This window comes from Centruroides sculpturatus, unplaced genomic scaffold (assembly GCF_000671375.1).
Source record: "Centruroides sculpturatus isolate CEXI.00-Female unplaced genomic scaffold, Cexi_2.0 scaffold581, whole genome shotgun sequence".
NCBI lineage: Eukaryota > Metazoa > Arthropoda > Arachnida > Scorpiones > Buthidae > Centruroides > Centruroides sculpturatus.
The window spans coordinates 169,363-193,575 of NW_019384797.1; the positions used below are offsets into that span (position 1 = coordinate 169,363).

At 27.7% G+C, this 24,213-nt stretch overlaps 1 protein-coding gene across 1 annotated transcript in view; it reads right to left on the reverse strand.

The window, feature by feature from the left end:
- Nucleotides 1-2,408: 2,408 nt before the first annotated feature.
- Nucleotides 2,409-24,213, reverse strand: part of LOC111629415 — a 31,038-nt gene continuing 9,233 nt past the window's right edge. Inside the window, exon 2 of the mRNA XM_023373313.1 lies at nt 2,409-3,832. Coding sequence (XP_023229081.1) covers nt 2,770-3,681 — 912 coding nt within the window. The 5' untranslated portion in view covers nt 3,682-3,832 and the 3' untranslated portion in view covers nt 2,409-2,769. The remainder of the gene's footprint in view (nt 3,833-24,213) is intronic.

The window sequence follows — 24,213 nt, forward strand, 5'->3', positions numbered from 1 at the left end:
TAGTGTTTTTAACATAATTATACATAAATATAAGCAAATAAACGTTAAAAAGCACGTGTTTACGTTGTGAAATCTTGCTTTTTTATACTCGATTTAACGCTATCGAGCGTATTACGGAGTTTAAAATGTAAGATTTTAAGCATTAAAAAACAGTTTTAAAATCAGTTAAATTGTAAATTAATTCAGTAGAAAGGTGTAATTAAATAAGTTAAAGAGTTCACCGTTTAACCTTGAACGGTTCAAGGTGACATGGTTGCACCGTCGAACAATCAATCAAATTAAGTTAAAATTTTTTTTTAAAAAAATACGCATTAAAATTTAATTAAAACTTTTTCATAATTTACTAAAAGAATGTCTAAACTATCAGAAAATTCAACAAAATTTAATTTTTATACAGAACACCATTAAACAACAAACATTAAACGGTTAATGCTATATAAAATAAGGCTTATATACTTTACATGTTCGTAAAGGTATGCATGTATAACACAATATTTTATGCCAGTAAAGGCACTTTAAATGGAAGAAATTCTTCTTTTCGCTAACACACAGGCAAAAGACAAAAAAAAAAAAAAAAATTCGTCGATAACCGCGTATAATGAGCACAAAGGAGCCTACGTGTAAAAACACACACACAAACGAAAGGGGGTTGGAAAGTAGTATTATTTTAGCTTATAAGACCGTAAAATATGTTCAATCGATTAGATTTTTCAACATTTAATCCTGAGTTCAATAAACTTTAATCCTATTCTTTACTAACACCCTCCTTCGATACTGAAGCTTAAGAAGGATTTAAAACACCTCAAGGCGAATGGAGGTACTGTAAATCCTTCCCAATCATCAGAGATGATTGGAAACAAAGTGTCAAAGATGTAGATAAAATAAGCATTAAAAATAGTTTAAATATATTCAATTTTTGATAGGATTTTTTTTCTTCTTTGTAGTTTGAAAAATTGTTTAAAGTTTGATGAGACTTTTATTTATTGTTTTTTTCTTCTAAAATAAAAGAAAAATGAAAGAAAACAAATCTACAGATGCGACTTGGCTTCTAGTAAATAGCATCTGTGACTGATTTAAAATCAGCTGCATCGATTTTACTGCTTCAATGCTTTTGTATACAAAAATGTTCCTCCACTTCAACTTAGTGAGAGAGCATTTGTATGTATTTTTTATTCCTTTTTTTTAAGACTAACAAAGACAATTTTTTTTTCTTTTGAACTACCTACCAATAACACGAATAGAATGCGCTTCACACAGCAGCTTTTCTGTGACTGCAGCTGAAGAAAATGTAAAAAACAATACATCATCCAAAAGAAAACACACTGTTTTTACGGTTTGTTACTTTGATGAAACGTACTATACAGTTTACCATTCTGCATGAAAAAATTATCTTTGAAGTCAGTTGTTGCGTTAACAATTTCAGAAACTTTTGTTGTAGGGATTAAATTCTTATAATTTTTTTTAAAAAATAAAGAATTTCCTGTACTTATTGCATCGATTCTTTGATACATGAATGGCTTGCATCCCTACATCAACAATTATATAAGATATTCACCGTTGCACCACGTACAGAACCAAACGAAATCCTCGTCAAAATGGTTTACAAACTCAATAATTTTTTTTTAAAAATGGAGAATTTTCTATACTTATCTTATCGATTCTTTAATAAATGAGTAGTTTTTACCCATAAATCTTTCCTTTATCAACAGTTGTATAAGATATGGTCACGTACAGAACCATCAAAAGACCCTCCTCAACATGGCTTATTAACTACAACAAACTCAAAAACGAAATTAAATCCTAAAAGATCATAATCAAAATTTGGAGGATGTACACGATGGAGTGTTAAAGACATTACGTTATAGAGTAAAGAACACCTCTGCACACTCCGCTCATCAATTTAATATATCGGGTGTTAGAGGTAAATCATTTAATTTTTGTCACTTTGATCATCAAAATTTTCGATTTCGTGGGTTAAAAATTGAAGAAACTTTTCTACTTAAGACCTCCATTAAATTTCGTTGATGGTTCAATCTAAAATATTGATAAAATTGAAGATTGCAATGGATGATGATTCAACACGACATTCGATTTTTCATTTATTGAAGATGAGCTGAAAAAAAATATCGAATAAAATGCTAAGAAATTTGTAAACTATTTTTAAATACACTTCAAGTGATAAAATAATTTTTTTTCGTTGATTGGATGGATCAATTTATTATATCTGAATGCCCTAAATCATCTTTCAATTGTACTGTACAACAATTGATACGTGGCACCCAGCGAGAACTAATTGAAAATTCGAAAAAAAAAATGTAAATTTTTATACATATTTCTATTAAAATAACCTGTAAAACATCTAAATTTAATAATATATATTAAATATAATTTTAATTTTTTCTAATTTTCTTCGAACAAAATAGGGAATTTTAATTTCGTCCTGTGTAAAGATACATAAATTATTACGTAAAAATCAAGTAAAATTAATTAAAATCGTAGAAAATTGTCTTTTTTTTTCGTTTTACACCTGATATTTTCTAGTCTTTTCGAGTTTTGTACCATTTTTTGAATTATTTTTTAATGATAACGAAGCCAAATTGAATTAAACTTAAAGCTGAAATTTGAAAACTATCCTGCATAACATCCTTTATATACAGACACACATATATATATACATATTTATTAAAATTTGCGATACAGTTCTGGTAGATCCTAAATGGTTCACAACCTTAAAATGTATCATTTAAGTTGACTCATAAATGGACAAAATTAAGTCTTCTTAAACGAAACCCTCTTCTCTACACTTCCCGTGCCCATGGATCCTTTGAGAAATGCTTCTATAGCTCCTCCTAGTAGCATAGCATCGACAAAGTTACCATCGTCCCATTGCACCTTTGAATCTACCTCCTCTTTAATTTTCTCTTGATCTTCATCGTCATTATTATTATCATTATCAACATCATCATCATCATCATTAATGACATTTGGTTCGGCATCTTCCCTAGAACTAACTTCAGGACTTTCTGTCAATTTTGTGGTTTCTTTGACATCTTTATCCTCCTCGCTCAAAAGAGGTGATGAGCGACCAAAATGATGAGATGATTCTGCAAATCCTGGATCAAGTGATGCTGATCTGGTGTATCTTAGAGGCATCCTCTTCATGTTTGGCGAATCTGGAGCCTGAGAGACGTTGGCTATAAGTGATAAAATGTCGTCTTTTTTACAAACAATTCCCTTTTCCTTCTTCACTCCTTCTATATTCAAATCAGAAAATTTAGCTTCAGCAATTAGGCTTTCATCTTCGCGAGTTGACTTCTTCTTGAGGGATCCTAATCTAGTTTTTATTGGCTTAGAGTCGTTTTGGCTCCTAACTTCAAAGTCTTCACCACTAGAAGTAAGTTTCTTAAGCCCACGAAGTAGCTCGCCACTGGTCATTGTCTTACTGAAGAACTTCGATGTTTTCCAACTGGCGTGTTTGGAGGGCCTGTTCGGATTGTTTTTCGTAGGTGATTTACCAAGTAGGGATGTCTTAACAGTGGGTCCATCTGAACCCTCCTGAAGGGATGCTTTAGCAATCCTTGGGCTCCTAGTTTTGGCAATGTGATCCTCGAAGTCTTCGTCATCTTCTGCAACCACTGACATCAACCTCCTGGGACTTATTTCACGTTTGCTGGTTGTCATTACTAGACAAACGTGTTTAAGATTAATGATTTTGCACTCCACAGTTTCACACTACGTAGCTACAATCTTATCTAAATTTTGATACATCTCCGGAAAAATACCAATGTTTGTAATTCATCATCCAAACAGCGGTGGATCTTCAGGAAAATACCTAAAAATTATAAGAAAAAAAGAAAATCGATAAATATATTTTCTAAATAAATCTGTTTTATGAGTCATACTTCATATAGATATGTATTTTTCAAATTTATTATCCTGTTATTCCTGCTTTTATTCTTCTCGAAACACGTGTTTATCACACGAAAAACAAATGCTTACTCGCTTCTATTTGACACTTATTCCAGAATATTTATCGAAAAAACTAAAATTAATGCCTAATAAACATTTTAAACAATAGTTTTTTTTTACATTAAACTATACAGAAGATCCTTGATGCTTAAGTTCATGAAACGAAAGTACCGTGCATGCATAAAAAGCTGTACAAACGAGATAAATTGATATTTCTACATGGTTAATATTAACAATTATGAAAGAATGCCTGGTAGCAAGACAAAAATAGCCCCTCTAAACGAAGCAATTTACAACATATTACATGTAATACTCAGAATTCCTTTATCTTTCTGATGTGTTATTAATAGAATGTGTCTCAGAAATTCTGCTACTAAATTCATGTTTGATTCATTACTACAATTAGAACATGATCTATTGGAAATTAATTTGTTCTGCAACATCCAGGTTATGTTGGACTCGGTCAATTAAGCTCCCCAAGCATAATTTTATTCCATAAAAAAAAAGAGGGATGGTCCAATAGTCAGTTAATTATGTTTTGTCTTGTTTTCTATGTGAAAACTCGTTCAGTATTCCTTATTTGTAGGTTGATAATGCTATTTTAACTGAAAGTTTCAATTAGAAGATGCTGAAAGAGGTTTTTCAATCCTCATCCATTTTAAGAAGAGAAAGATAAGGATGATTAAACTGATAGAAGAAGAGATTTTCTATTCAGTTTTCGAGTGAAAGCTGAGATAAAACATTTTAAAGGAACAAAAATTTAATTTAAAATATATAATCGAGGGCTTCTGCCCCTAAATTCTCCATATCTGGTCTCAGTTTTCATCTATTTAATACCGTTCTTGAGATTAAGGAAGGACAGACAGCGACAGTGGGAATTTATAGGTCCAAATATTTATAGCCCAAATATTTTTTTTAAAGATGAAATTATATTAAAATACATAAATATGTAGCAAATTCAACATCATAAGTTGAATTATTAACAAGTTAAACTCATAACTTGTTTAATTACCTATAATTACAAGTCTTGGAGAACTCACTTCTATATTAAAAAATAGAGCTAATTAAGGTAATTTATTCATATAAAAAATACAATTTACTTGTATTTAATTGCTAAATAATCAATACAAGCATGGGCCATTTCATTATATTCCGAATACAACTCGATACTTACAGTTTATTAAGTAGAGAATCGATCCTTTCTCCAATTTTCAACCCAATCCGGGACTAACTTGTAACTATCGAGTGGAGGAACTAGCTACAGTCTAATTGAATCTATTAGAAAATCCATTCCTTCCTTCCATTCAGAATAGAATCCAATACAACACCTGCAGTCCGACTATCAAGAAATATCTCTTGTACTAGAATGATTCATAAATTACACGTTTTATCACTAGAATTAATGTTTTTGTATTATTTTCTATACTTTAAATCCTTTACAAATGATCCTCTTAAGAGATTCCTGAATGCTGCAACGTGCCTTTATCGTCATCGGTTTTTCATCATCTAATTGTAGATGATACTTTAAAATTAACGTTTACGGGACAATATCGAATGAATTTATGATAAGATAATCTTCAGAATTATCTTATTCATTTAAACTTAGCATCATTAATCTGTGTCTTTGATAAATGAGGTCATATCTGCCATCAAGAGAGCTAGAAACTATTGCTATTCATCACATTACTCTTCTAGAAGTTTATGAACTGTAAATATTTAACTATAACTTAAACTAGGACGTTCTAATGCCGTTAAAAATGTATAAGAACATAATAAGATACGTTTAACATCCGCATCAGATGATGCTGAAGGAAAGATTATTCAGAATTTTTATTAGAAAAAGCAGAAAAATTACCGTCCATCTTAACTTTTAAAATATATTTAATCATGAATAATGCTTCAAGTAATATTTTCAATGTTTAATCCTGCTTAAATACTCCCATTTCCGAGACATTTATGTGCAATGAAACTAAACACCATTATCTAATGCCCGTTGGAAATTGTTGGCGACTCTTAAAATCATCATCAAGTAGACGAAGTTAGATAATTTCTAGATAAGATCAACTCTAGAATTATTTAAGATTAAAGCCATTTTAATACATTTATCCAGCAATCGAAATCCTAGCTGATAAGATAACGCGTTACATCCACTATTAAACATGCTAAAAATGATTACTTCTCACACATTAAGCTGATGTAATCTTCTAATTTAAAAAGGAACCACATTAAATTACGTTTCAACACGGTTAAACCCGTTTAAAACTATAATAAATCGAAATATAATGCTCAAGGATGAGTTCTGTAGCTCCAGAAGATGAAGTAGTATATCTTTTTTCTTCGATATTTCGATATATTTCGAAAATATTTTCGAAGCTCTTTTAGAATTTTTTATCCTTAAGAGATTTTAACTTTATATATATTTTGGCAATTTCAGAGCTTACCTCTCTACGTGACACCTCTGTGGTACTGTACAGTACAGTACATATGCCTGCAACTGACAAGTGATTGATAAAGGAGTAAAAAGGGTAACCATAGCAACAATAGCTTACAAAAATTCTTACTCATAAACTTCACTCTTACTGGAAAACTTCCAAATATTGATGTAACTATAGCAACAAGTCCGTGGAGGGGAGGGAGGGAAGAAAGAGAAATATATCAAGGTTACATTGATAAATAATTCACGGTCAGAAATGGAACTTAAGTGTGTATGCAATAGTTTCAAGCCTGATTATTTATATTAATTGTACAGTAAGTACATGTTTCTTGCTTATATATTACATAAAAACAAATTTATAAAATTTATGAATATCGAATTATTTAAATTATAATTACTTTCACTAAAATTTCTCTCTCTTTTCTAAAGTTTTAACGAGCTTAAAAAATTCCGAAACTCGTAAAAATCCTCATAAAAAAATGTAGTAAAATCTATCTAAAATTTATTTAATTCTTTCCTTAAAGTTCTTAAAATATAAATAGAAAAATTCATCTTAAATTTTCTTTCAATTATTAATAAATTATTTATTTATTTCTTTTTAAATTGGTTTAAAATAGAAAAGTACGGTGAGAGGTCAAAAAATTAACCTCCTCTCCCCTAAAAGTTTTACATTTTTGGTCTCAGGTGAACTTGAAACGTCCCGGTAAAATTTTGAGGGGTTGTTTTCTGTATGTACTGTACGGATGTTAGTGTGTGTGTGGGGGGGGGTTCACTCACTTTAAAGCTTAATAACTCCTGTGTCTTTTGTCGAATGTTTCTGAAATTTTGCGGGGTGGTTTGTGTATTAAGAAGAAATGTTTGTAGTAATTTACAGAAAAATGGAACCTTTTGTTCGTGAGATATGGCCCACACCTCAATATCTCCCGAAACAATCTGAACACTTATAAAAGTAATGAAAGCAATTATTAGGGATGAAAACAAAGAATGCAGGAAAAGTCCAGCAACAACACTGACAGCTTTTTTTTATTTTTTAAATGCAATTTAAAAATATTCGATTTCATTTTTAAAAGTACATTTTTAAAGATTTGTGAATTTTTTTAAAATAAAATTGCATTTTATGTTTATTTTTATTGTCTTTTCATAAAAATTGAATTTTTTACAATAAAATATATTTCATTTTTCTAAAAAATTAAATTGAATTTTTGTGTTTTTAAAAAATTTATAATCAATTTCAAGAAATTGAAACAATTTATGAATGAAAACTTTTATGAAATCGATCAAAGAATTAAAATTAAACGTAATTGAAAAATTTCTATTTCATTTATAAAAATACAATTTGCATTTTTTGAAATAGAAAATGTAAAATGTAAATTGTAATTTTATTAAAATGGAATTGAACGATTAACTTAGTTGAAGTTTCTCTTATTAAAAAAATACATTTTCATAGAAATAATTAATAATTTACTTAAAATAATTTAAATGCAAAACAAGGAAAATTTAAGATTTGTAAAAACAAAACAATTAACTAATTAATAATAAATAACAATTGTTAAATCGATATATAAATTATATTTTTTAATAATTTATTACTTCAGATAAGAATCGTATATTAAATAATTTATTATATATTTGAATATTAAATAATGAACGTTTCAGATTATTTAAAACATATCCTTCTATATGTTAAGATATGGCTTTATAAAAGATAAAATTATTTAAAATATCGAATTAAATTTCAAATAATTTAAATATTAAAAAAAATCCTATAATGTAGTTTTTAATAATTAATTTTTAAAAAAATCCAGCAACGAGTTGCATAACTTTCNCTATAAATATAACACGTTAACGCAATGCTTCTAATGTATTTTAATACATTTAATGGGGGTATACTTTCATGTTATCAGCACGTACTGAAGCACTTCACCATCTGTTACGAAATTTTATTTAAAAAACTTTTTATATTATTAATTATTATAAAATGGCTAAAAACTTAACTTTGAAGGTAGAGTTATAAGTTTTATAGAGTTGTAAATGCTAATAACAAGTAAAATCTTCATTAAGTTCGACTCCTCTATCTCCCCACCTCGTAGACCTTTAACCACTAAAATTTGACAGCATCAACACCCCTAATACACAAAACTCCCTACTAAATTTCGAAAATTTTCGACAGAAAACATAGGAGTTATTAAGCTTCAAATTTGGTGAACTAAATCGTGCCCCAAACACTAATATCCTCCATACGTAAAGAAAAAAAACCCCAATTTTTTTGCATTTTTCGACGTTTCAAGGTGCCCCGAATCCAAAAATATATAAAGATCTTTTAGAAGATCATTTTTTTGACCGATCGCCATACTTTCCCTCAGTTATATAAAACAGCCGGAGGAGTAAAAATTACAATAAAAATACTTAATAAAATATTTTTAAAAAAAAAACAAATTTTATATTACAGTTTAGATAAATTGTTTTTAAAAAAAACTAATTACCGTTAAAATATAATTTTTTTTCATTCATTATTAAAAATTAAATCCTAGAATATGGATTTTTAATACTTATTTATTTTCTAATTAATGAGAAACAGTTAAAAAAATTAATCCAGAAATTTGGTTTTTTTAATAAAAAAATAATAAATGACATCTTAAAAATTTAATATTAAAGTCTTAATGATAATAAATTATTTTTTAAAAAATTTGATTGTAGACATTAAAAAAAAATCAATTAAAATAATTCTAGAATATAATTTTTATGAAGATAATAGTACGTTTTAACAGTTATTAATAAAAATTAATTTTCAATCACTATTTAAGAAATTCCTATTAAAAGTTTAATTCTGGTTTTGTAAAATTTTCTAGAATTTAACTCTAAGTATTCTATAATTCTAGTCATAATCTAGAACAATTTTAATCTAATTTAAATTCTAGAAATATTCTAGAATTAAACTATTTAAGTATTCTGTAATTCTAGTCATAATCTAGAACAATTTTAATCTAATTAATTCTAGAATATATCTAGAATTTAAATTAGATTAAAATTGTTCTAGATTATGACTAGAATTATAGAATACTTAAATAGTTTAATTCTAGAATATTTCTAGAATTTAAATTAGATTAAAATTGTTCTAGATTATGACTAGAATTATAGAATACTTAAATAGTTTAATTCTAGAATATTTCTAGAATTTAAATTAGATTAAAATTGTTCTAGATTATGACTAGAATTATAGAATACTTAAATAGTTTAATTCTAGAATATTTCTAGAATTTAAATTAGATTAAAATTGTTCTAGATTATGACTAGAATTATAGAATACTTAAATAGTTTAATTCTAGAATATTTCTAGAATTTAAATTAGATTAAAATTGTTCTAGATTATGACTAGAATTATAGAATACTTAAATAGTTTAATTCTAGAATATTTCTAGAATTTAAATTAGATTAAAATTGTTCTAGATTATGACTAGAATTATAGAATACTTAAATAGTTTAATTCTAGAATATTTCTAGAATTTAAATTAGATTAAAATTGTTCTAGATTATGACTAGAATTATAGAATACTTAAATAGTTTAATTCTAGAATATTTCTAGAATTTAAATTAGATTAAAATTGTTCTAGATTATGACTAGAATTATAGAATACTTAAATAGTTTAATTCTAGAATATTTCTAGAATTTAAATTAGATTAAAATTGTTCTAGATTATGACTAGAATTATAGAATACTTAAATAGTTTAATTCTAGAATATTTCTAGAATTTAAATTAGATTAAAATTGTTCTAGATTAGGAATAGAATTATAGAATACTTAAATAGTTTAATTCTAGAATATTTCTAGAATTTAACTATTTAACTAAACTATTTAAATTCTAGAAATATTTTAGAATTAAACTATTTAAGTATTCTATAATTCTATTCCTAATTTAGAACAATTTTAATCTAAATAAATTCTAGAATATTATTGATATTCTAGAAAATATTCTAGAATTTTTTCTAATTTTCTAATTTAGACTATTTTTCATTCTAATTAAATTCTATAAAAGTTAAGTTGTAGATTTTAAAACAATTTACCTGTTAAAAATTAAATATAACTTCATTTTTACATTAATTTAGTTTATTACTGTATAAATTTTAAGTTAAAATAATAATAATAATAATAATAATAGCAACAACTATATTCAAAAATGTATGCTAACGTTTAACGTGACGCTTCGTAATTCGTAAATGAAATAAACATAACGTGACGAAGCATGACAATATGGCGTGACTTGAAACGTCACGTTAAGTCAAATGCTAAGTGCTAATTAATTAAAATACTATCCAGGAAATAAAATGTCAAGACGTAAGTAACCTACGTACTTAAGAAAGTTTGACGTATTGATTCCCCCTCCGAAAAAATTATTTTTCATTAACGTGACGATAATTTTAAATAATAAATACGATTTTTCTATAAATATAACACGTTAACGCAATGCTTCTAATGTATTTTAATACATTTAATGGGGGTATACTTTCATGTTATCAGCACGTACTGAAGCACTTCACTTATTTGGAAAGTTGGCCAAATTTCAATGACGAATTACATTCAACATTTTAAGTAAAGTTCAAAGATTATTCTCTGAAAGAGTGTAAAGAAGAAGACATTTCATAATGAAACTGAAAATGTACAGAAAATGAATATCCTGAACATATGTCGTCCTCTGTAAATTAGTGAGATTGAGTAGATAAATGAAAACGATGATTGGTTTGTGATATGTTTGTCTTAACGATGATTGGCTTAAAGTAAAAAAAATCATTTTAAATTCGAATGTCTGACTAGAATTTTGATATTATAACAAAAATAACATGAAGTAGACGACCTATTATAAAAGTGGAGTAAGGATAGGAGAAAGTGGGTGCTGAAGACCAGATTTACATATAAAATAAGCATCAGTTTAAGGTCTAGTGTCTTTAAATGTATTATTATTTGGTGGAAAGGTAGGGTCCCTTATATATTAAAACAAAATAGCAAATCTGGGAGTTTGCAATGATGTTAAAAATGTTAAATTTAACAAAAAAAATATAATGTTCACTGTTATTTTTAAAGAAATAAACAGCACAAAATCCTACTTGCAGCTTATTTACCTATTACCTACTGGAAGATACTTCAGTATCAGGGATATGATTTATGATCATAGAGATCGAGATCCAGTCGTTTGAAATCGTACGATACAAGTTTCTAGTTTATAATATAATTTTAATATATATATAATTTATTAAATCTTGCACGTAAACTACGTGTGGTGACTTAAAACGAACACGGTATATATACATATATATCAGATAATAGCAGAAAGTTAGATATGTAGAGATACATACCAAAACACTACTCTACAGAAGCCAAATACCAAATCTAAGAGGGGGTTGAATTTCCAATAAAAGCAACAGTAGATATTCGGATGGTTTCCCTCCCAAACAAACTAACAAAGGAGCATGACGTGTCACGTTTTCGTATAGACAAAAGACAAGGGTCATGTATATCGATGGTATAATGAAGCTCATAAAATAAACAGAAATTCAAAAATAACTTTAAAAAGACAAAGAATGAAACTAAAACGGCATTATTAAAGCTCCAGGGAATTTCTTTCTTTTTTTTTAATAATATAAACGGAATATTGAACTTGTTTTTAGTATCTTGACATTATTAAAAGGGATTAAAAATTTATTTTTTTCATAAAAAATACATATAAATATCGAAATTTAATCTGATATTAATTATGGAAATTCACATACCTCGTTAGCATTTATTTATATACAGTATATAACAGAGGGAAAGTATGGCGATTGGTCCAAAAAATGACCCTCCCAAGATTTTTACATTCTTGAATTCTTTACTTATCTTCAGAAATAAAAATTTAAAACCACCTAACTTAAAATTAATCATAAATTTTCGTAAATTTATTTAATTTTAATTACGAAATCGCGTTTTTTTTTCTCGTGTCTGTCCGTCACGGTTTTCTTTTTCCTAACGTTCGTGTCTAGTTTAGAACGTTATAAATCTATTCTGATTATAATAATCTCTTCTTAGTTGTCAGAACGGATCCAATAATCTGTTTCCTAAAAGATAAATGTCGAAATTTATCTTTCAAATCTTTTCTTCCTTTATATAAAATTTAACGATACCGGACAGCTCAGCTTGATTGCTGTAACGATTTTTTTAAACTTTAAAGTACAGTACATTCGTCAGTTTCCAAAAAATATCCGGACATTGAAATCAAAATCGAATTCCGCCTGCAAGTAAAAAAAAGAAATGCATAATTTAACATATCCTTAAGCATTTCTACATTGTTTCTGAGTGATGAAATGCTTTAAAATTTTATTTTTATTTCCGAAAAAAAATCAATAATCATCTTCCGAGACATGTAGATATATAGTAAAGGGTCCAAAAATGTTTTTAAATTGACTATTTTCTATCTTTTGTATAGGTTAGAAGTGTAGTTTTAGTATTTCGCAAGCTTAACTCCACTTTACAAAGGGTCTACTTGTTTAATTTATATAAAGGATAACATAATGGCTCGCTTTACGACTGTTTTTAAAGCAGGATCTATTGTATATAAAATATTTTAGCATTATTTTAAAGGAAATCGAGAACTCACCCTCGAATCATTTGTTGCTTGTGGCCATATTTCAGTGAAGCAACTCGAGCAAGAATAAAAAAAAACAAACAATTCAAAAAAAAAAAGTCTTATTTGTGCAACGATAGAAATTCTTTCGGAACATATAACACGAGTAAAAATAAAAATAAAATCTGAGACATATATATATATACAGCAATAACTGTAAGCTTATAACTTCCACTTTCATCAGATAAAGGATTTAAAGTGGAAGAAATCAATTTCTGCTTCTATCAGCAGCGAACGTCTCGTCGGTTGAACTATCGATAACACATTTGACAAGAAGGAAATCAGCAGCTAGACTGCTTCCAGTAATGGATTCAAGAAAAAGGCAAGCGATTATTCTTTAAAAATCTCCACAGGATATTGCACGGAACAGAATTACTGATGTTCCCAAAAAATAATATCGATTCTAAAGTCGATAATCAGTGGTACGCTCTGAAGAAAAAAAAATCCTTCTCCTTTTTTTCCCCTCCTGTATTTACGGTACGGTACAATTTTTCAGGTGCAGTTTCCGCGGTGTAATACATTTTAATTAAAAGGTGCAGTTTGTTTGTTTTTTTTTTCAATAAAAAAGATTATTTGCATCCAAACTAGCGTGAGTTTATTGACCAGTAGTAATAACCGAAAAATTTAAATTCCTGTAAACGAAACCGATTGGTTCATCGATCCACGTGGTAGCGTGTGGTAAACGAATTCAGTTCTTTATCATAAGTATATATATATATATATACTGTACATTTATGTTTATACACATTATGTATAATTAAATTATTATACAAGTTTCAACGATATTCTACGAATAATTAAATATTCAATTAGAGAATTACACGTGTGAATTTTTTATTATTATTTATTATTACAGGAAACATTGTAGTGTTTTACATTCATTTACATATTGCTAAGCTAATCTGGTAGCATAATAAAATATTTATTAATTTTATTATTATTTTTACAGTGAATAGTTTTGCTTTAATTCCATTTTCTAATAAAAATTCCTGGTTAGTGACGAATAACAACATGGCGAATTACACAGAAGCAACATAATGCATGCAAATACAGCTGTTTTAGTTTAATATACAGAATGGCCCAAAAGTCAATTAACCATTATGATTTAGTTCACAAGTTTTTTAACTGAAATACACTAAACATAGTTAACTGAATTTTGGGACACTTGTCTAGTGTAATTATCTTGTTGTACTGTAATGTATGCAGCCATAATATGTAATTTATACGGTAACGTATGCGGTTTTATGTGTTAAGTTATAGTTGAATTGTTTTTTTTTTACCTCTCTTGGATTAGGGGACTGACTAAAGTCCATTGTAGTAATTGCTGGGATGACTCTAGAAGTGCCTGAGAGAGATTACGATGAGGTAGAGAAAAATCTAGTTTTATAACTTATTTTATATAAAAGACTAAATTTCCAGACCCCTCTTGTCTAGGGCACGGATTAGACAACCCCGATTACTCAGGTGCAATTGTAGGTGTTCCGCTTAAACTTGCACCTGAGTAACTGCATGTATCTGTTGTGATTTTAGTTAAAATTGCTGTGTGCACAGTCAACAATTGTGTATATGCAGCTGTAATGTTATACTGTAACGTAACGTAAGCGCAAATGTATACACAATAGACACAAGATGAAGTTCATTGTTATGTTCGTGGCACGTAATATAACGCTTTAATTGTTACGACATTGCTTATACAAAAGTCATATCACTTAATTTACAAAATTTAGGATCCGTTTTAAGAATATTTATACTGTATTACCCACGTTAGTTAATTGTTTCATTCAGTTTTTATTAATTTAATAATTTATTGCTGTAGGGAATTATTTTATATAGTAGAAAATTATTAATTAAATTTAAATTTTTTCTTTGTTTATATTTTTTCAAAAAAAAAAAAAATCGAATTAAATTAATGAATTCGGCAAATTTCAGAGGCCAACAAACCTTGAAATGTTTAAATTTTATCGATTTATTTTTGTCCCTCTGATCTAATGAAGCATGAATAATGCAATACCTGTCCATCATAAAGACCAAATAACCGTTAAAAATTCTGTAACGTAACAAATCAAATTATTTTTCCAGTTATGAACAATGGAAAAAATAATTTCCCACTTATTTAACGCCACATTTCTGTAAATAATCGTGAAATTGGAGTTTATAATTTGCATTTCCTCTTTAATATTGATAAAATTGGATACTGTCATAAAAATAAATCACATTTTGTTTATTGACTAATTGTGTTTCCTATAAAACATCATAAAATTGAGATTTTTGTAAATTATTACTTTCCTGGCTGTTATATAATATAACAGAGGGAAAGTATGTCACCTCGAAACGTTGAGAAATGCAAAAAAATTCGGGGGATTTTTCTGTATGTGTGTGTGTTAGGCACGATATTGTTTACCCTCTTTCAAGCTTAATAACTCCTGTGATTTTCGTCGAAAATTTCTGAAATTTTGCAGGAAGATTTGTATATTAGGGGGATTGATGATATTAAATTTTGGTGTTTAAAGGTCGAGGGGTTGGGGAGATAAAAGGGATCGTGTGTATCTCCAGTAAGATCAGACTTGATGACGATTTTACTTGTCTTTAGCATTTACAATTTTTTATAAAATCCATCCCTACCCTCAAAATTAAGCTTTTTGTCATTTTATAATAGTTAAAAATATAAAATATAACAGATGGAGCCACCAAATGTTGCCGGGAAAGTTAAGCAACTCGTTGCTAGAATTTTTTTTTTTTTTTATATATATATATATATAATTACTATGAAATTCTCTAAAACGTCCACGAAGTTGTATCCTTAAAAATTGCATTTTTAAAAAACAAAAATATTCTTGAAATCTGCTTCCTTAAATTGTATTTTCTATGAGAAATGACGAATCTAAACCTCTGTAAATTGCATTTTCTACGAACAATCACGAAATTGAATATCTCTAAATTACAATTTCTTTAGACACTTTGAAATTGATATATTTATACTGATTTTTTTTGCAAAAACTGTTTTTTTAGTCACATTTTCTCTGTAAATATTTATCAAACGGAATGCATTTCTTTAAGATTATGTAATTCTTTAAATAACTAAAAAAAATTGACCCACTTCTTTTTTTTAAGATGCAATATAAAATAAACTCTCGACAAATAATCAAATAATTTCTATCAACCGCAGTTCACTATCGATCGTAGATGCGTGAGAAATCTTTGCTCAGTTTATTTGCTACTGTGACAATCGCCTGTGCAAATTTATCTTTTTTCCTCTTTGTATTTTATTTATTTATTTTTTTCATAACACATCCGAGTGCATATATATATATATATATCTTTCCTTGTGAACTCAAATGTGTGAATTATATATATATATATATATATATAATTCACACATTGAGGGTGGTCCAAAAGTCGAATAACCATTAGAAAGGCGAAATTGCTGTGTTATTCGAACACCATTGCTTACAAACTGTAGGAAAATTAAATGCTCCTCCTTGTTCAATACACTTCCAACGAGGTGTATTGAACAAGTGTTTGGTGTATTGAACAAGTGTTTGTTGAAACGAGGTCCAATGTTTGGACCTCGTTTTATCAATTCACACGGTTAACCGACTTCTGACCCACTTAACACGTTAGTTTAAAAAACATTACATAAATTTTTTCATCTTACATTTATTATATTTTTGATATTACTTTTATGTTTTCATTGTACTTCGCTATCTATTCTTTGACACAGATTTATTTGACACACACTTCTCTTCCATATCATACTATATATTAACGATGTGCTTTATTACTTCAATTTCGCTTCAACTACTTTCTATTATAAAACAGTACAAAAGGCTGTACAATAAATTTACTATTTTATATATCCTAAATCAAAGTCTGCATCGCTCGCTCTTATTATTTGCCTTAATCAACAACGAACCCATAAGGCAATTAATTGCAGACAATTGTAATTACCTGTTAAGTTATAAATGAATTTTACATCTCATAAGTAATTATTTGCTTATCTTAACTAATTTAAAGTTACGCTTCGTAAAGGAAGAATCTTTCATTCTTCAGTTTATTGCTTCATTAATTCGCAATTTATAGCATGATAAAGCATACTTTTAAGTTATTGCAATCGGTTTCTTCGTGAAGATTTTCATTCTTCGGGGCATAAATTAGCTTTGAAAGATCTTTTTTTTTTCTTCTTCTTTTGCGTAATCTTAATCATTACTTAAATAATTAGTTCTTTGATACGTCCTTGAAGACTAAGCAAAATCTTATCGTCAATACGCTCTTCAACCACTCTTTCGATGCATTTTATCTCCTTCAAAAAGTGTCATATAATTGCTTATTTATAAAAATTAATTAATTTCTGGCATTACAGAAGATATAATTTATTTACGTTTTACTTTCCCGGCTGTTTTATACAAGAGGAAAAGCATGGCAATCCGTCAAAAGAATGACTTCATCGATACATTTTACACTTTTGGTTTGTGTATTAGGGGCATTAATGCTACTAAATCTTGCCGGGAAAGTTATGCAACACGTTGCTGGATGTTTTTTTTAACTTTATCCTTCCTTTTTTTAAATTTTCTGACATGTTTGAGTCAATCTTTAATTGGATTTCTTCTCTCTTCTTCACTTGTAAAAATCTTTCGCGTATAAAATAGTGTTTAAAAAAATATAAGAATGTAAATTAGATAAAAATCATTAATTTTAATATATCAAAGACAACGATAAGTAACAAAATAAATTACTAGTGATTAAACATACAAGGCAATTAATTTATCTCGAAACATTTTCTAACGTTAAGAAGATATTCCCAATCGATAAATGGCTTTATCAATCGATATTTAAATTAGAAAACTCGTTAAGGTATTTTCTAATATTAAAAAAAAAAAGGATTTTTCTTCCATTTAACTCTAATTTTTTGCAAAAAAAAACTGAATTCAAATTAAATTATAACTGTATTTTTTCCAGTTTAAACGATTGGTCTATTTAAATTTTAAACTAGCCAATAAAATATAAGAGTTCGTTAAAAAAAATATATATTTAAATAATTAAATTATATGCTTCAAGTGGCAAATGATTTATTTTTTTTAAATAAAATTAGCATTATATAATAATATTTTCATTTTTACAAAACATTTGACGATTGGTTCGTTTAAATTCAAATCAACCAATAACGAAGAAAAAAAAAAGGCGTGGTTTTCTTTATTGCGTTACGTTTAAGCAGAAGCAGTGATTGGTCGATTTAAATTTTAAATTAGCCAATATATTATAATAATTCGTTTAAAATCTACTTAGTTATTTAAAAAACAAATTGCTTTTCAATACAAAAATATAATATAACGTTAATACATTACATTTATAGCGGTTAATATATATTTTTAAATTNGAATTTTAGGAAAGCATTCACGAACAATTTTATATTGTTATTTTACATAAGGGTTTATAAAAATTCTAAAGTTTGTATCAGAAAATCGATTGTTAAAAGTTACTGGACATTTATTATACAAGTAAAAAAAAATTTAAAAAAATCGAATTTATTTAAGATGTAAATTACATTAAACCCTTACAGCTTACATCAACTAGATTTTAGAGAAATAATATTCCTTACTCCAATATTGATCGTCCTACACTGTAACCAATAACCTTGTCAATACTGTAAGCTGTATAACCCATAACACTTTTATGGTTTCAACCTTCAATTTCGTTTAAGAATTTTACATCAGACGATATATATTTATTATTTTATCTTTATTATATATATTAATCTTTTAACAAATTGATCTTACTAGATATTTTCTATAATATATATATAGCGTGTTTAAGCGGATTTTACGTGAAAATTATAATAAAAATCTAGCTCAGGTGTACTGTATGTATTGTACAGTACTTTACACATTTTAGTGACCTATCTTAATTAGTGGGTTGAAATCTGATAGAACGAAATAAATATAATTGAATAAAGTTTATTATTAAAGAAGTATCCACCAATGGATTTAATTGATCAATGGAATGACCACGTGGTGTTTTCCGGGTTTTCTTCAAGTATAACATTTAAATAGGAACCAGTTTCTCAAAGAAAATCCTCACGAGAGGCGCAGATCGCCCACATGCTGGATTGTCTTATATTATAAATCCAATCGAATCCTCAATTATAAAACTGTGTTCCTCAAAGATATTGTTTTATTAACTTAGTAAAAGATCCGGATTAAACACATTATTTCTCAATAAACTCTGGTTTGTTTCCTGGTGTAATGTCTTGTATGCCAAGAGAAACGAATGCCTTCCTGTCTGGAAGAATTTCTATGGGTGTTTGACCATTGGTTCCTCAATAAATTCTAATGACATAATAAAGAATCGTCGTTCATAAAAAAAAAACAAATTTAACAGTATTGTAAAGAAGGATCTTCAATTAAATACGATTATATTTCTCAAAAATACTAATTCTGCGACACGACAAAAGCTCTAAAAATATTTCTCAATAGGTCTAACGGCTGAGCAAAGGTTAATAAAAATTTATATTATTCAATAAATTTAGTACAGCGAAACCTATGTTAACCGTACACTATAAGCGAAGACCATCCTCTTAACAAAGACGTCCTCTAAAAATTGCCCTACATTTTACGACAGTTGGCGATTCTTCAAAGAATCGATACACAGTTTTTGTGAAAAATATGCACTTTAGAGGTCTTTTTCTTTTATTCTTTTCGCTCTTCGGACCTTAATAGAGCTCTTTTTCGTACCCATTGTGGGTTCGGCCAGACATCATGGGGCAGCTAGATGGGTGTTGAGGGTTTGGTTTGATAGAATACAGCAACGAAACTTAAGCGATCCGCCAGTGGGGAGTCCCTCTGAAGAGGAATTCCAATGGTAAACTGATCCAGATTTCGTGTTAGATACGTGAATATAACTTGGAAAAATTCCACGCGACCAGCTAGCTGGTGAGGCGCGAACCCATGACTACTCTTTAATAAAGTTTACAATATATACATAGTTAGTACTGTGTCTTGTATGCAATTATGTATAGCTGTTTAGTGTTTGAATTAATCATCCAGTAATTCAAAAATCAATAATTTTTTTTTTCAACTGAGCGTTTTAAGAACAGAAACCAGAAACAGACAAAAGAATGGTCGAAATTTTGGCAGCATATCTACCAAATTTTTCATTGTATACATTAATATTTTCTACTTCATAATTTTTTTTTAAATTTCTTAATTCTTTTCTTACATGATACGAGGGGAAATGCATGTGCCAGTCGACCAATATTTGACACGTGAAGTGTCAAGACACTATCTGGAAAATAGATCTGTAAGAACCTCATTTGACATGTTTAACAACACAAAGAAATCTTACGAATCGATAACATTGAACGTAAGAATGGCATTTTAAAAACAGGAAACATGAAATACATTTATTGTCCGTTTGGTAGAGGTTTTAGAGAATGAGAAATATAACAAATAATTGTCTATTGTCCTCTTAAATCAAGGTAAAACTATATTATTATCAATCAGACTACAAAACCTGAGATACAAGGATCGAATGAAAGGTGATATGTTACACTTTAATACCATCTCTATTTCTCTACACGGTTACTAAATTTGTTCAGGCACTTATCGTACTGTAGAGGTGCATTTATCAGAGAAGAATCTGTCTTGCTGAGGAAAGTTAGCTTACACGTTAAGGTTCGACCTCACACCATGCTGAAGTAGTCCCTTCGAGGAAGACATTTTCAGTACAATCAGTGTGTTCAAAATGAAGTGAAAACATAGTTCCATATTCAAGAATTATGGTTTTTACAATTCTAATTACAATTGTTTCGATTTTAAAGTAGAATCAGTGTGTAGAAGAATCCGAATTTATGTGCATGGGGCCGTTTCAATTGAATTATTGAACGTGATACTTTAAACAACAGCTAGAATGTATCCTTAACAAAATTTGTATACAGAATCTGTAATACTATCCTTCTTTCTTTATACACAATTAATACCTATAGTCCACTACAATGGTCAAAATTTTTAAATTTCTCTACACGTGCCTCGAGCTGCAATTGCAAATATTCAATCAGCAAACTTCTTTACTAAATAACGAACTTACTCGCGAATTCTTTTAGCCAAAAGCAAGATAATATCGATTCAATTATCCAAAATATTATCATTTTCTTTTCTGATAAGCACTGTATATCAATTTCACCACTAAATAAGCGTTAATAATAATGTAACATGCTATAACGTATCCCCATACCGAACAGAAATGCACTTAAACAAATAAACCACAGACAAACTTCGATTTAGCATGACCATTCCCTTACCTATAAACTTGACACTAAATCGAGTGTGGCACTAAATTGAAGAAAAACAATAAAAAAACAATTAACACAACTTCGATTGTATTAAAATTAAGGTACAAAAACTGAATTTTTCAACGTATGAAAATTAATTTTAATCATTTAAAAATTTATTTTTATTGCTATTTCTAACCATATCCATAAGTTATAACGACACTTAAATTTAATTAGAATACTATTATCTGTGCAAACATACGTGACAGCCTCTCTCCATTAATATTATCTTCTATGTTGACAAAGCAAGTTAGAGGAATGTTTCCATAATATATAATATAAACAAATAAATATTAGACAATCTTTACTTACACTCCTAGGAGAGACGTGAAAGGTTTTAACATTAACGACTTATATTCTTAATGGAAGACCTTCCTTAAGTGCTATTATCTACAACAAATACATGTTATAACTTTATATTTTCGTGTAAAGTTACATAGAAAACATTTAATATAATTTCCACCCTTCTTATTTCTTTAGTAATGTTGCGTGTAAGATATTTCACTAACAGAATTTCTAGCACTTTATACCGAATTACAGTTATATTACTATCTAATCTAAAGAAATTTAATCTTTTCTCTCGCAATTTTTATCCTATTTTCTCGTTTATTTAAATGAAATTTAACATTAGAATTTTAGGAAAGCATTCACGAACAATTTTATATTGTTATTTTACATAAGGGTTTATAAAAATTCTAAAGTTTGTATCAGAAAATCGATTGTTAAAAGTTACGTATATAAAAACTGTGTTAATATAAACTTTTTATACTTAAAAATACTAAAAAATGTTAAATTATATAAAAATTATCTTCAAATTGTTTTTTTTTATAATTACATCAATTAAAATCTGTAAAAATACACCAGTTTTGTAACTAATTACACACATTTAATACATATACAGTAGCGAATCGATTATCCGAAAGTTAATAATCCGAAACGTCGATCATCCGAAAGAATTCCAGTCGGCGAATTTAAATTTTCGCCAGTGCTGTGGCGCTGCAATCTTTGGCTATGTCTTGAGCTACTCAAATATTTTACGTTTTTGATACTAAATTAACTTCTGAAGTATAATTTTTTTTATATTTTTCAATATATTTATTTTGTTCGTACAAAATAAATAATTTTTAACGATACAATAGTCTTCGTTAGGCTTAACATCAACGAAAATTCAACGCGAAGAGACACGCAACGGAGAAAAATGTCAAGATGGGATAAATTAATATATTTTTTCGTACATAATCGGTTATCCGAAACATCGATCTTCCGAACAACCCCAGTCCCCAATTGATTCGGATAATCGACGCTCTACTGTACAGTACTTTACAAAACAATGATACTAAACTATTGTCGAAATCCAGTTTTTATTTTCTTAATTATAATAATAAAATTAGAAAAAATAAATCGATAAACAATAAATTTAACACTTAATTGCTTTAATTACTGTAATTTTATATACATTCTGTATGTACATACGTTACAACAATGACGTTTAATTGACGTATATATTTAAATTTAAATTATAAAATTTAAAAAAGACATTTAAAAAAGGTATATTCGATTATTTAATTGCTTCAGATAATCATTAAATAATTTATTTATTACAATTAAAATTTATTAGGTTTATAGAATAAAATTTAACATTTTTTTTTTTTTTTACTTTTATTATTGAATAATATTTTACAGTTTTTATTTTCTATCGAGAAAAATGGATGAAGTGAAAGTTTCCTTTCTAAAATAACGCCTTTACACAGTTTATAAATAAAAAATTGGTTTAGATTTATAGTGTCAATACATTTATAAATATAAAAGTCCTTTCTCTATGCGATAAATTTATTTTACAGTTTATTTTTTTATATATATATAGAGAAAGATAAGGTATCATCCCGTAGATACATGAAGTTGATATTTTTAATTTAAATTTCTTAACAATTTGATTATATATATATATTGATCAATATACTTTTACTGTACAAAAATTAAGTTTTATTTACAGTAAAAGTATATTGATCAATCAGCAAAAACGAATTCTGCTGAATAAAACTATTTCTTTCCAATAATTTTATCAATATTTAAAAGAAAATTTTGATCAGCTAAGCAATATTTTTTTTTTTTATATCATCAACGATGTTTTGCTGAATATGATTAAAACTATTCGAAAAATGCCGTTGAAAGTATTCGATTGATCGGAATGATCGATCAATTATCACGTTGATCATTTAGCAAATTGTTAGAAAACCGATCATTCAGCAAATTGTAATCACGATATTTTGCCGAATGATCAACAATCAATCGATCCATCTTATTGGAACTATCGATCGATCGATCAAATATTGAATTGGCTCATCCATCAACCAAATATTAATTCATAGATCGATCAACAATTCAGTAAAATATCTTGATTATATACAATACTTTTTCGGTTACATTAATTTATTAATCAAATAAATACGTTTAGCGATTGATTGACCATAGAATACTTCTAAATAATTGATTAATCAGTAAATTTTTTCAATATTTTACTGAACAATTTGATCAATTAAATATAATTCTACTGAAATCTTTCGAACTTATCCGCATATTATCGACAGTATTACATTGAACACTTAATTAATTAAATGATATTTTCTCAAATTGTTAATCGATAATTAATCGTTTCAACTATTTAATAATAACAAAATATAATTGATATTTTATATCGTTTTCATCAATTTATTACTTTAATTTTGATCGATTTCAATAACAACAATCGACAATTTCATACCCACGTACGAAAACGATCAATCTGTTACCATTAAAATTGATCAAAATCGAAACTGAAATACGAAATTGATCAC